This window comes from Momordica charantia (genome assembly GCF_013281855.1).
Source record: "Momordica charantia cultivar OHB3-1 chromosome 5 unlocalized genomic scaffold, Mcharantia_2.0 BLBB01000005.1, whole genome shotgun sequence".
Taxonomy (NCBI): Eukaryota; Viridiplantae; Streptophyta; class Magnoliopsida; order Cucurbitales; family Cucurbitaceae; genus Momordica; species Momordica charantia.
The window spans coordinates 22,592,093-22,606,010 of record NW_028275163.1 but is presented as its reverse complement, the minus strand read 5'-3'; the positions used below and the strand labels follow the sequence as shown (position 1 = coordinate 22,606,010).

Below are 13,918 nucleotides of genomic sequence, written 5' to 3'. Positions count from 1 at the left end.
ATAGAGTAATTTTTAGGAGTTGGAGCTATTTGGAAATGGGTATCTGCTTTTTTAGAAAAAAGAAATTGAAATAAAAAAGTTGTTCTTTAAAAATCATGAATTTAAATAAGAGTTATTATTTAGCTGTGAGAAAAAAGGAAATAATGGTTGCAGTGTATGAATAGTAACCTAAATGTCTTAATGCATAAATTTCTCTTGGTAATTTAAAAGTTAATTTGGACTTATTTTTTGTATTCTGTTTTCAAAAGTTTGTATTACTTTGCTTAATTTTTCATTTTTGTAAAAATAAATTTAGAAATTTGACTATGATTTTTGAAATAACCTTAAAAGAATAGAAACATTACCGAACACATTTTTTAAAAAATATTTTTCCTTTTTAGGACATCCTCTTTAACATTATTTCATTTCATTTCAAATCTCAGAGATAATCATAAAGCCATGCATGTAGATTTTCTATATAACATTAAAGATTCATTTCTAAAATATAGTACAAGTCTAGGGGGGGAAGGAAACAATATCCAAAGTTAATTTACATAACTAATATATTTATTGTAAACAAAAGTTGAAAAAACAGATTAAATACCGAGGTAAAAACAAAAGTAGAGTTCCTAAGATGAAACAAATCTAATCATTAGATAATCAAGCCCTGATGGCAGCCTAATCAGAGAAGCTGAGCTTGTGGCCAAACTGTCCACGACGTTCTAAACCCGACAACCCGAGCTCCAAGCTACTTATTCTAGAATATTTGTCAGCTAAAAGATACAGTTTTTTTCACCATGACTTGCTGAGGTTCAATTCCTGGGAATAAAAATGGACATCCGTTTTAAACTGAACCTGAAAATGAAGCAAATTCATCTGTTGGTTCTTGAATTCCTTTTTATCAACTTCCACAAACTATACAGTTAATGATCTTCAGTTATCCCAAGGTCATGGTCTGTTATTATTTTGTCAGCTCCTATAATTTGGCCTCCTCGTGGATGAACGACAGGGTGACTTGATCGCGATGACAATTCTTGTGATTAGAATTTGCTTCCCTCTAAGCAACAGAAACAAACCAGATCTTACCACTGTACAAAGAATTGTGCAAAAGCACGACTCGGTTCGTGAACGGCAGCTCCTTTTAAACAAATTTCACTTCTTCCTCATCAACTTCTTATCGAAGTCAGACAACACAATCTCCTGACAACGTATTATTCCAGCTTCTCCACCATAGCACAACCATCTCTCACTCCCTGTGTTCATGTTCCATCTCACTCTATGCAATGCAACTGATTTTGGAGGGAAAGTTTCAAAATTATCCCCCGAACCAGGCAATTCATCGGTTTTTGTCTGTGCATCATTAGGTTCGTCGCTACATTCCAGTGCTTGGCTATCCACTTCCTTCTTCTTGCACTTTGATTGAGTTTGGTTTTTCTTCTTCATGGACATCAGTGTATCCTCAGATCCAGAATCAACGCTGACATCATTGTCGTGGTAAATGGCTGCAATGGCATCAACAATTTGGTTAAAGTTTCTTAAAAAATTGTCTAGGTATGTCAAGAATCAACATGCTACCTAATGCTTCATTTTCCGATGCAGTTGCTGTGGCCGTCTTGTGATTTCCTTCATTTGACTCAATTGAATCAGATAGAATAGCTCGAAAGGACAGTGGCAGGTCGGATTTGTTGGATGCCTTCTTCAAAGGGAATGGAACACCTGAGGCTGGAGAGTGGATTGTAATAGCCGATTCCTCCTCAGTTAAGTATTCACATATGAAATGTGGGGTTCGATTACGTGAATGATCTTTCTCAACTGCTCTCGTAGTAAGCTGATAGATTAAACGTGGAAGAAAAAGCAAATTATGAAATCATAATTCAAGGCATTATGTACGTAGGAAAATGCTATATTATGAAAGTGCATTTAATGTATGTATCAGTTGTCCTCGAATTTCATTGATAAGCATACAGAAAAAGAAAGCATATAAGAGCTGCGTAGTTCTTCAACTATTTTTCTATTTCGGCCATCAAAAGTAATAGTAACAATATCAAAATTAAATTTTATAGTCTAACAACTTTTTAGCAAAGTTAGAATTAAGAAATTTTAATTGATCAAATAATTTCATGTTCGCTATGACTGTGATGGATATTTGAATCTCATGCTAAAACCCAAACTGAAGATATGCAGACTGATTTTCCATATTTCGGGTAGAAGCCAAAATTTCTGGTTTCTCCAAAGAGTGCCCTCCCTAAATCTTATATATATACACGCACATGCATACAAAAAAACACAGATTATCGAAACTCAAACTAATGGAACCCCAAGTGCAGAAGAGGCAAGCTTCACCTCCCCAGTGAAATCTAGTACATGTTGAACTCACCTGGAAACGGAGAACAGCTCCATCGGCACTGCAATATGCAACCATGCCTGAAATCACCAGTTGCTACGTTTTAATTGTGTATAACTAACAAGAATAAAATAGTTCATTTGATTGGGTTTAAATTTAAAACTAAAACCAAATTAGATCCTAAAACCATCAGAGCAATCACGCAAGGGTTCTACATTATGACAATAAAATTACTGTATGTAAGAACACAGAGTAAAACTATCATTTCTCACCGGAGACTTGTGATACTAAGGTTGTATAGAGAGGACATTATTATTATTTTTTATTGAACTAAGATTTACAATCCTATTTGGTAATATTTTTGTGTTCATTCTCCTTTTGAATTCTGACATCATGATAACTTGTTCTTTATTTCTACACAGCTGAAAATTAAATAAAAAAGGCATGTAACCAAATAAACGAGAACGTGTCCTTAATTGTTTTCAATCACTTGAAGAAAGCCAATCAAAAAGAAAAGAAATGCAAATCTAGTACCACAACCCCTCAAATATGACAATTAATGTAATTTTATTCCAAAATCAATCAAAACATAAATAAACAGGAGAATGATTCCGGTACACAAAACCAATATAGTGCTGAAGGAAATTCAATGTTTCATTGTTTGATGCTATAAATTGGTATACAGTGAACCACTTTGATTCCAGTTAATTCTTCTAACTACCGATAGTTGAATAAATCCTTTAAGCAAGGGAAACACAACCGAAGCTAACAACCCATGAATTTCAGATATACCTGTCTGCCGTGACACTTGAACACTCCAGATAGCAAATGATGAACCATAGTAACTATGTAAGCCTTGTTGTTTTGTCCCTGTGAAGGGTTTACCAGTTACTGGAACGTCGTATGCAGCCTTTAGCAGACTGAGAAGTCTCAATGTTCCATCATCAAAGGATAAAATAACGCATCTAACCAGAATATGGTCATGGTAAATAAAAGAGAATTAGTAAAACAATAACTTGATGTGCCTAATCTGCATCCTATCAAAATAAAACATGTACCTAGGATCAGGAAGCCAATCCAGACTATATATCATCCTGGGTGCTGGATGAATGTCCCACAAAGGACGGAAAGGATCCCTGCAGGAAAGTAGTATATTCTTCAGTTTGTTAAAAATTAACAATCGTCACTAACAGAACCATGGGGGAAAATATACAATAACTCCACAAAGGACCTTGAGCAGTCAATGGTTCTGGTGCCATGGCCTCTGATATAACATTATAATGTTTCAAATCAGATTGACACTGAATTAAAATGAAACAATAAAATGTGGACTGAAAACTACCAAAATTTTAAACTATAACCAAAGAAGAGGACAAAATGAGCACAGAATAAATGAAATAACAAGTTATCGTTCACACCAATTAATCAATTGGGAATTATTGCAGAAATGACTTCTATCTTTTCTACAGGGATCAAGAAGTTACTCCATTGTCGGAGGAATAAAAATTACTAGGAATTTTCCTCGGGTGTGTCTACAGGTTTAAAGAGAGTGGAAAAGGGTGTTAGTTTTGTCATTTTTCATTGGTACATCTTGAAATTACACAAAGATATATTAGGTATGTTGGTCAGTAAGACAAGCATTTCAAATGAAGATTGGATTAGGACATAGAATGTATTGCATCGGGAAGAAATGGTATAAAAAAGTTGCCCCAATTGAATTAATTAACTTTCTTCGACCAAATAATAAATGAAATTAAAATAATAATAATAATAACTCCACCAACCTTAGGTCCCAAAATTTTAAACCTCCATGACTAGCAGTAAGCACCACATTTGCACTTTCTGGATCGCTGAACATAATGAGAAACAAACATATGTTTATTTATAGTTTCCATCTGTAGGAAATAACTGTAATAAAATAAAATTTAGATTGGTCATCTCATAGTAGTTATATTCCTCTTACTAATTTCTTCATCAAAGGTAAGCCTTTCCCCATTATATAGACAAGCAGGCATTAGGTTGGGGGAATTGAGAGTGGCTCAACTAAAAACACTTTTTCTCTTGTGGGGGGTTGGCCCAATATTGCATATGGACATAGATAAATAAACCTTAGAGTTCTCCTACCACAAACCTTTCATTTGGTGCCCATGCAACCCGTCTTATTGGAACTGTATCTGCACTAAAACGAAGTAAAGGCCTCGTATCTGAAGAACAAAATGAGAGAATGATGAGATCACTTATAATTGCACAAGCAAACTCAAAAAACAAAGAAGGAATTAGAAACACAAGTTCGGGCAAGAAAAACAACCTTCACAGGTACTATTTGCAGAAAACTTCCACAAGGCAACCTGAACGGATGAACTATGTTTTACTCATCATAAAATTAAAATTCAAAGCAACAAGAGAGCAGGACCACCAAAAACTGGACCAGGAAATGTAGCAGCAATAAAGTCATATCAGTGACAAACAAAATGAAGAAAACATTAAAAAACTTGTATCCTTGGATAGATAAATATTCAAGAACTTCAATTTTCTCACGTTCCCAGTAACAGTTCATCAAAAGATTAAGTAAGCAGTTCTAGAAATTTCTGAAAACCAAATGAAGAAGTAGTTCTTCCTATATGCAAGAAGAACCGTATATTTAGAATTTCATTTTTTGCTGTGGCAACAAAAAGAATATAAAAAGAAATGGAAGCGGAAATTAAATAATAACTGTTCCATCATTGCATCCAGCAAATAGATAATCATAGGGAGGTGTTGACGACCATTCCACAGTCAGAGGGATGCTGCAGCACAACAATTTAGACAACAAATTAGCAGTAACAAAGAGAGCAAGTGTCAAAATAAAACTCGCGAGAGATAGCTAACATGTTGTGCAATTTAACCAAAATAATGACAATTATAATAACCCAGAATATATTAAAAAAGAAAATCAATGAAGGTTTGCTTCATCACTTCAACTTAATCCAATCAGAATGATACACTTTTTCCGTTATGGAATCAACTACCAAATAGAAGAGGTTGATCTGCGAGTAAAGTGGTAAAAAAAAATGTCCAAATGTCCGAATGTCAACATTGCATGGAACCTAAAATAAATTCCTGGATTCAACAGGAATGAACTGAAAAGTTCATACGTACTAGGTTCATAATACCACACCTTCTAACTACAGGCAAAGACAATAATTTCATTCAAAAGTTTCCAGCTTAAGTTAGTTCGGTGATAGGATCATTTAATCAGAAGAAAAGGGGAGGTTAGTTGTACATGATGAATGGTGTAATGCGCAATTATGCAGAGAGTAAGACTTCAGTAGTGAACCAATTAAGCAGAAAGTAACAACAATCTATAAGGCAGCCCATTCTCATGATTAAAGAAAACTCTTCCATCTAAACACATTGGTTTTTCTTTTTACAAAACTGAATTATGTTGAACTTGAAGAGTTGTCATCATATAAAAAGTAAACGCTGAATACCTCTGTATATTTGCACTTTTCAACATCGTGCTCCTGAAAATAGGCTTCAACTTCACAAAGCGAGGATCTGTACCCTCCCTATTGAATTTAGAATAGATGGCTTTCACTACGTGAGGAAAAGGAATCTCCCAGCTGCAATTAGTTAATAGGATCATCAGATAGATAGCACAATTCCCGATAAAGAACCAATATTGTAAATCATTGGAGGCACATAGTAAACAACATGAGAACCTTGAAACAACTAGGATGATACAAGCATTTTGAGGGCTATAATATATGTGATAAATTATTGATGTGGTACTCACCATGTCGGTATAATGCATTGTGCTGCTCTAATTATACATGAAAAGTAGAATTATGAATTAAAGACTCATATTGATAAAAATAAAGGCTCACTTCGATAAAATAAAAGCTCATATTGTTCATTCACCAGAAAATTTCTACAACTTAATTCAAAAGCAATTTTTCTGTATGCATGCTCAAACAAAATGCTATTCATCCTAGCAAACATGTAATATGAAACATTTGATTGACTAATGTTAGCAATTTCATGAAAGCTGATTCTTTGACTTGATTGGTACAATACCTGTGTCATATTCAAGAAATTTCTGATCGATTTCAAATGGAAACATTAAAAAGATATCCAACATTGCTTAAGCATATTCTTCCAATTCTATAACATATAGATCTTTAGCCAGCATGAAAAGCCCTCAGTAAACCCAAGAGAATGACTAAAAGTTCTGTAAAAGAAGGGACCAAAAAATAGAGAAAAAGTACTAAGCAACACGAGACAGTTAGAGCAGTTTAATTACACTTCTAGAGATCCGTTGCCCAGCAAGACAGCAAGGTAGCCCATTCGGTGCTTGCAGTTGGTAGTACACGCATTAGATGGCTTCCATTTCAAATCCCATGCTACCTTTCCATTATGAGCTAAGCACAACACTACTCTAGGCAAAGCAACACTCTCTGGAATAGAAAATTCAGCATTCTTTGAAATATTATTACATAAAAGAGTATCTTCTCCAGAATATTCACTTATAACATTCTCATTTTCCTGAAAACTGATAGTAGAGGATCCATCTTCTCGATTTACTGTAAATGGTAATGTTCCCATGTCATCAATATGATTCTTAGTCCCAACTTTTCTTCTCACTCTTCTCTTCTGCGCAGGACCTTCATCCTTAGAATTGCATGTAGAAACTGCTTGTAATGTACTCTTCTGTCTTTCAACACTATTTCCCAGTAATAGAAGTTCTTCAGAATTTTTGGGGTCGCCATCAATCTCAAGCAAGTTGGATGAACCAGCCGGGTATTCAACAGAAAGGGACTGAACAATTTGATTATTGTCACCCATGTTATCATTGGATCCCTCTTGTTTCTTTTTAGGTCTTCCTCTAGGCCTCTTTGGTTGAGATGGCAAGTCTGATGCCCCCTTTTTCTTAGTTCCTGGTGGCCTTCCTCTAGGCCTCTTTGGTTGAGATGATAAATCTGATGATACCTCATCTTTTTTAGGCTTCGATTTGCACTTCGTTGCATAGGCCGGCTCTGGTTCATGGTTTTCAGTTCCATGCACTAAGCACCATATCTGCACCATACCTCTTCCTATGAGTGGGGTACCCATCTTGTGATAAGAAGAGCCAGGTGGATGAGCAGAAACAGCAATAAACTGTCATATGAGTTGAGACAAATAATTAAAGAAAATGAATAAGAACTACTGATAAACAGAGAGAAAGTATTAACAAAAAGAAAACCGTGCCTATCTGTGAGTATGAAAATGAAAGCTCATAAGTGAAGTTGAACAAAACAATATTTTACACATAAATTATAATATGTGTCCATAACAGTTTTACTACAAAAAGGACAAATAGAAGAGGAGGGATACCTCACATTTGATAAGGGCATCAGTTTTTTCAAGAACTTGAGGACACCAATCTAAAGCCCAAACAGGCCCACCAACATACATGACAAAGTTTCTGTCAAAAAACACCATTAAAAATGAATGATTGAATGTACATATCAACCGCGTAAGACATAATTACACCAGACACCATTAAAGTAATTTCAGTTAATACACAACTGACAAAGCTAGCCCACTAATGAAACTACTATAACCAACAGTATAAGGAATAAAAAGAATTTGAAAAAAAAAAATCAACGTGGCACCATATGCAACATTGTATACTTTAATCACATAGTCAGAAAGCTCGACTCAAAAATGTCTTGAGGGGAAGATACGTGACAGCAAGAGCGAAATAACAAATTTTCATGGTAAGCAGTCTGTTTTAAAATCCTAAAACTCCTTATACACAGGACATTATGCATCCAATACATCAGGATTCTGGGTTCGGCTTGACAAACGACAACCTTGACACTCATAAATAATTCGCCTATTCCTTATAATTCCTATGATGGTATCGACAAAAACCACAATTTGCCAAAACCGAGTCCAAAATAACATACCTCCAGTCCAGAGATGTAGCGGCTCCAGACGGTGTTCCATTCTGCATATTGAATAAAGACTTGTGTTAATGCTTAAGCTGCATAACAGTAGGAAAAAGAAACCAAGCAGGAATATAGCTAGAAAGAAAAGGCCAACATATTGAACATGACCTCAACCCTGCACCTTTAGAACAGCAGCAGAAGAAAACTGTGGTAAGTTTATCGTGATGTCACCATCCTTACCCTCAGAGCCTCTCAGGTCGCTAGCAAACTTGACGGTCTTCGGTTCATAATTATAGAACCTCCATTCCCTATTTAAGTCCAATGTGAAAACCAAAACTAAGTAGAGTTCGCAGCGGTGACAGATAATGCAGGAAAAGATTTCAAAATACATTCCATTCTAAGCACAAACTACACCATCTTCAGCTGTTTAACAAGCAATTACGGGCAAAGAACTAATCAGTGCACACAATAAATCATACTTGTTTTCGCATACCAAAACATGCAGCCATGAGTACCTTAAGAAAAAGGCGGACGATGAAAACCGCTGAATGTCACTTTCGTCAATTCCGCCATCGCCGTCCTCTGCCTCGCCACAGAGCTCGGCAATTGTATCCATGGCTCTAAAATGATTCTCAGCACAATGATCAAACTCCAAAACCTTAATCCCGACGCCATCTAAGCGACCTGTAGGTTGCTCTTCGTCGGCCGAAGCTCCCCCCGGCTTCTTCTTAGCTCTTCCCGGCGCTTCCTTCTTCTGCCGAGCCACTGGTTGCTTCCTCTTCCCCCTCTTGCCGCCAGTGCTAGTGGATGCTGCCGGTACCGGAGGCTCCACCACTTCCACTGGATGATGATGCTCTTCCATTGCTACTCTTCTGGTTCCTAATGCTCCGTAAATTCCAATTTTTGTTAGCTTGTGGAGATTCGAACCCTAGTCGGCCTTCGAGTTCGATTTTGTTAATGGCTACACCATTACGGAGATTCGAACCCTATTCAGAGAGATTGTACAGCACTGTTATTTTTAATTTGACGAGACTCGTCAGTCCAGTCGTCACATTCAATCATAGCCAAAAGGCACGGAGTTTTTAACAGTGCTTTGGTCGGTGATTTTAAAATACGGATTTAATAATTTTTTTTCCGACGTTATAGATATGTACTATTAAATAATAGATTCTGAAATTTAATTTCAATTTAAAAAATTGTTTGAGATATGTTTAGTAATATGTTTGTAAATTATTAGTAGTTATTAACTGCATATTTAGTTTAATTTAAAAAAATATTAATTAAATTTATTAATATTTATATTTTACAGTATGATAAAATTTATAATATATTATATTTTAAACGTTTTAATTTTAATAAAAAATAAATGAATTTATATTACGGAATAATATATTCTTATCAAAGTTTTATATTTTTTTATAAATTGTTGATATAAATGGCTTGTGAAGTTATCAAATTATAAGAACCATGTTAAAATTTAGAAAAGAAAAAGAAATAACTTATCGTTGGGAAGAAATTTAGTTTGAAGTGTATGTAAATAAAAATAGAGAAGAGGAGAAGTGAGTGAAAATGGGGGAAATCGGATAAATAAACGTTTCCAATTTTGTTTTTTAGTTTCTAGGCATTGGGTGATGTACTCTTTCTTCTCTCCCTCCCCTCTCTTTCTCTCTCCTTCCCTCACGAATTATTGTTAAAGACCCCCTTTGTCTTTAGATTTTTTTTTTTCAATTTAATTACCAAAAATTTGTAAATAAAAAATTTGAAAAGGGATAGATTTGTTAAAAATAAAACGAGCAGGGAGGGAGGGAGTTTCGACGAAAGCGAGAGAGGGAGAGAGGGAGATCGAGAGTTTCAACGAGACAGGGAGAGCGAGATCGAGAATTTATGAGAAGAAGGGGATTCTGACTATGGAAATCGGTGATAAAAGAGAAAAGAAAGGAATTTGGAAAACAAATTAAAATTGCGTAGGATTTTCGAAATAATACTGCGTAAAGAAAGGATTTAAAATTCTAAAGATAAATGGAAAATTGCAGAAATAATTTGTGATAGAAGAAAGAGGGAGAACGGAGGGAAGAAAGAGAACATAAGATAGGGACGAGAGAAAAATGAAAAATGAGATAAAAAGTAGGAGGGTAAATACGTAATTTCACCAAAAATCAAAATTGAAATAACAGTGAAAAAAAGGTAAATTAAAAAATAATTTATTTTAATTTGTATAATAATAGAGACGCTTTTTTCTTTTTTGTTTTGTTTTTTTTAGTGAAAACAGAGACGCTTTAATTGGGAGAGGGTATGAAAATTTTCCCATTTTGGTGCGTCCACATTAAATCGTATCCCACACGTTAATGCCTCGTGGATTGCACGTCACCTCTCTCTTCTTTTCTTTTCATTTTAATATTTTTAGTTTTTACGTGCTTTCTTTTAACGGCTCAACTACTAATAAAAATTTGATAATTTTTTAAATATAACTTTTTTTATATTTATTTATTTAAAAGAAAACTTAATAATAATTAGAAAAATAGATATGGATGGACAAAACCTAAGTATTTATTTTAATTACTATATACTCTACCGCCGAATGTCCATAGAAATTAACCCCCAGCCACAACTAAATATATATTTCCACAGTTCTTCTTATTTAACTGTGTTTATTTTTAAAGAACAAAATCTCTCTCTGTTCCTCTCTATTTATTATCATTTTACTTGTCAAAAATTTGGTTCGTGGTAGTAGACAGATAAACCTAAATCTTGTATCAAGTTGGGTTATTAATCTTTTTCACTTCTGGCTTATGGAGTAAAATTTTCATTTCTTATTTCTATTTCATTTTTTTGGATAAAAAAATTGCATGATCCCATACCGTTAGATTCAAAAATAATAAAATAATATTTTATTATACTACCATGAAAGGATGGCTCATTGAACGTTGAAGAGACTTTTTTAAGGGTATGGTATTTTACGCATCCTCACGTCCAAGGAGTATAAAATTTGACTAAGGACAAAAAAAATTCATATACACTATGAAAGAATAGAATCATATTATATATCGTACACCATTCTTTATTATATCTTATTTTTGTCGAATATTGAAATTCAAAATAATGTTCCTTCTTTTTTTTTTTCTTTTTTTTTGCATGCGGGGACGGCGGTCAGCTCGATTTCTCCTTCTCTCTGACCGAAACCCACAATCCGCCGCAGAAGGTGGCGGTTAGGCCCGGCGAGAACCGCGGCGCCACACACGGCGTCGCCGATCGGATTCGGAACCGTCGGATAAGCGAAACCGCAACGGCTTTCAACTCCACAAGGGCCATTTCTTTTCCCAAACAGAATCGGCACCCGCCTTGGAAAACCGGGTACTTGAACGGGTTTTCCGGGCAGAAAACACCATTTCGGAGCCACCGTTCCGGGTCGAACTCGAGGCAGTTGGGGCCCCAAATGTCCTCGACCCGACCCATGGCGTACGGGTGGTAGGTGACCCGGGTGCCACGGCGGACGATTGTCCCGTCGGGCAAAACGTCGTCGTTCCGGCAGAACTTGGAGTCGAATTGAATCGGAGGGAAGAGCCTCATGGACTCGTAGATTGCGGCGTGTAAGTAGTGGAGATTCCGGATTTGGTCGAATGTCGTCGGGTCGGAGCCGGCTCCGACGACCCGATCGGCCTCGAGTTGGATTTTGGACTCGGCGGCGGGGTGGGCGGAGAGGACCCAGAAGAAGCTGGTGAGCGCCGACGCCACCGTGTCGCGTCCGGCCAAAAGGAAGCTGACGACGATGTCCCGTAAGAAAGTTTCGTCGGAAACTGTTCTCATGAACTGAGAGAGCAGATCTCTGTGGGTCGAAAATCCCATTTTTCTTCTCTGCCGGATCACTTCTCCGGCCAACATGTTGATCAACTTCATTGATTGCTTTAATTCCCTCTCGCTCCCTGAAAAACCAAATCAAAACTTATTTATCCATTAAAATTTTTAACTTCGATAATCATTCGTGGGCTTTTTAAATTTCTAGCCCACTAGCCAACGAAACAAAAAAGATTACAAAAGTTTAGACTACCTAACTCTACGCTCCAAACACAGACTACTCAAACTCATGCTACGTAACTCCCGCACTACACAATATCCTAAAATCAACCTCCCACACTTAACAAATTTAGGTTACCTATGTCAAACCCGTGGGTCAAATGTCTCTTAAATATGTAGTAGTAACCTATTAAGATGGAATGGATAGTTTGATTAATCTGGATGATGGATTGATTCAAAATGCTTAGATTCTACGCTACTTAAAGTCTTTTTTTAAGAAGTGAGTGTAAGCTTCGAAAGCTATTAGTACTTCGATAGGATGAATTGCCTCTACTTCTGTAGTTCATTCTCTATTTGGTCTGTCCCAAACCGAATGAGAAAAAAGACTTCTTTTACTAAAAAGGTAAAGTTAGTTTCAGTATTGGTGCTAAAACCGACCCAATAGATGCCAATCTAAGAACAGAATCAAAAGTTTTCGATTTTGATCAAAATATGTGGGCTTGTAAGATTAGTTAACTTCGAGAAAAGAAGAAACAAGAGGGCGAGTTAATTAGTGTCAATCTAAGCATAGTTGAAGCGGTAACTGAAGTTTGGATAAGTTGTACCTAAGTTGAGAATCCGCTTGATTTTCCACAAGACCGGCGGGACCGCCATGGCTCTCTCAGCGGAAAGCTTGGAAGCAGCATCAAAAGCGACAGCAAAATCCGACATCGGAAGAGACAGCTCCAAGCACATAGGATCCAACCCAAACGAAAATTTACAAATACAATCAAAAGCAAATCTCCTAAACACGTCTTGCAAATCCAAGCCCCCGCCGTCGCCCTTTCCGGCGACCGATTGGAGAAGCGGGACGAGGCGGCTCCGAATCTCGTGGCAAACGATCTCGAAGCCGTAGGATCTAACGGAGTGGTGGGCGAGCTCGAGAAGGGCCATTTTCTTCTGGAAGCGCCACAGATCGCCGTCGACATTGAAGATTCCGCGGCCGAGAAAATCGGCGAGAATGGCGGAGAAGTTTTTGCCCTTGGGGAAGTTGTCGAAATTGGTGTTGAGAATGTACTCGACGTTGTCGGGATTGGCGGTGACGGTGTTGCCGAGGACGTGGATGTGGATGGTCTTGGTCGGAGACCGGCGGAGGAGATCGGAGTACCAGTCGCAGAGGTTGAGGTAATTTTCCGACCAGGATGACGTCATGTAGGCGCGGCAGATTTCGCAGTCGCACAGGAGTCTGGGTTTGAACAGAAGGAGGGCTAGAGAGAGAAAGAGGAGAGAGAAGACGAGGAGGAGGAGGAAGTGTAGTTCCATTGGGAAGAAGAAGAAGGATTCAAGAACAGAGGATCATGGAAATTGGAAATGTAAGAGTCCTTTTATGGGTTTTTTTTCCTCGTTCATACGTCAATTATCACTAGTTATGGTCTTTTTGTTTGTTCTCGAACTTGTCAAAATTTTAATGATAATTAGGTTATCGCTGATAGATCTAAGTATTTTTCTAATGTGTCTAAGATTTATCAATTTTGAGAAATTTTTATAATTTTATTGCATTCATTCTCTTCTTTCACACGATGAATTTCTCTCTTTTAACTCTTTTTTTTGGTTGGATTTCATATCATTTTTAAATAGTGAGCTGATAATAAGTGGAATGATGTACCCATCGTATAGTAACAATTTTCAATAT

At 36.6% G+C, this 13,918-nt stretch overlaps 2 protein-coding genes across 4 annotated transcripts; both read right to left on the bottom strand.

Annotated features, from left to right (window-relative positions):
• Window positions 1-515: 515 nt before the first annotated feature.
• Window positions 516-9,272, bottom strand: LOC111014310 (Transducin/WD40 repeat-like superfamily protein). 3 transcript variants are annotated; one of them, XM_022288989.2, is made up of 15 exons: window positions 8,751-9,272; window positions 8,417-8,543; window positions 8,254-8,294; window positions 7,676-7,766; window positions 6,606-7,459; window positions 5,794-5,925; window positions 5,037-5,109; window positions 4,632-4,671; window positions 4,455-4,527; window positions 4,108-4,173; window positions 3,382-3,459; window positions 3,116-3,288; window positions 2,357-2,403; window positions 1,555-1,807; window positions 516-1,481 (listed from the first exon to the last, which is right to left on the bottom strand). In XM_022288989.2, exons 1-15 carry the CDS (start codon window positions 9,095-9,097, stop codon window positions 1,132-1,134), a joined length of 2,745 nt encoding a protein of 914 aa, XP_022144681.1. In that variant the 5' UTR covers window positions 9,098-9,272; the 3' UTR covers window positions 516-1,131. The 3 variants fall into 3 exon arrangements, with proteins under 3 accessions (XP_022144681.1, XP_022144683.1, XP_022144682.1); XM_022288991.2 differs by lacking the exon at window positions 8,751-9,272 and having other exon boundaries at window positions 8,476-8,543; XM_022288990.2 differs by lacking the exon at window positions 8,751-9,272 and having other exon boundaries at window positions 8,404-8,504.
• A 1,975-nt stretch (window positions 9,273-11,247) lies between these two features.
• Window positions 11,248-13,596, bottom strand: LOC111014269 (cytochrome P450 94C1). Its single transcript, XM_022288936.2, has 2 exons — window positions 12,852-13,596; window positions 11,248-12,155 (listed from the first exon to the last, which is right to left on the bottom strand). The coding sequence occupies exons 1-2, from the start codon at window positions 13,546-13,548 to the stop codon at window positions 11,383-11,385; spliced, it is 1,470 nt and encodes a 489-aa protein (XP_022144628.2). The 5' UTR covers window positions 13,549-13,596; the 3' UTR covers window positions 11,248-11,382.
• Between the last annotated feature and the right edge of the window lie 322 nt (window positions 13,597-13,918).

Coding starts and splice junctions, on each gene's coding strand:
- LOC111014269 (XM_022288936.2), bottom strand. CDS start 13,548: ATGGAACTACACTTCCTCCTCCTCCTCGTCTTCTCTCTCCTCTTTCTC. Junction 12,156..12,851: donor CAAGCGGATTCTCAACTTAG/GTACAACTTATC, acceptor TTGGTTTTTCAG/GGAGCGAGAGGGAATTAAAG.
- LOC111014310 (XM_022288989.2), bottom strand. CDS start 9,097: ATGGAAGAGCATCATCATCCAGTGGAAGTGGTGGAGCCTCCGGTACCG. Junction 3,289..3,381: donor GATTGGCTTCCTGATCCTAG/GTACATGTTTTA, acceptor TATTCTGGTTAG/ATGCGTTATTTTATCCTTTG. Junction 2,404..3,115: donor TCAAGTGTCACGGCAGACAG/GTATATCTGAAA, acceptor TGGTGATTTCAG/GCATGGTTGCATATTGCAGT.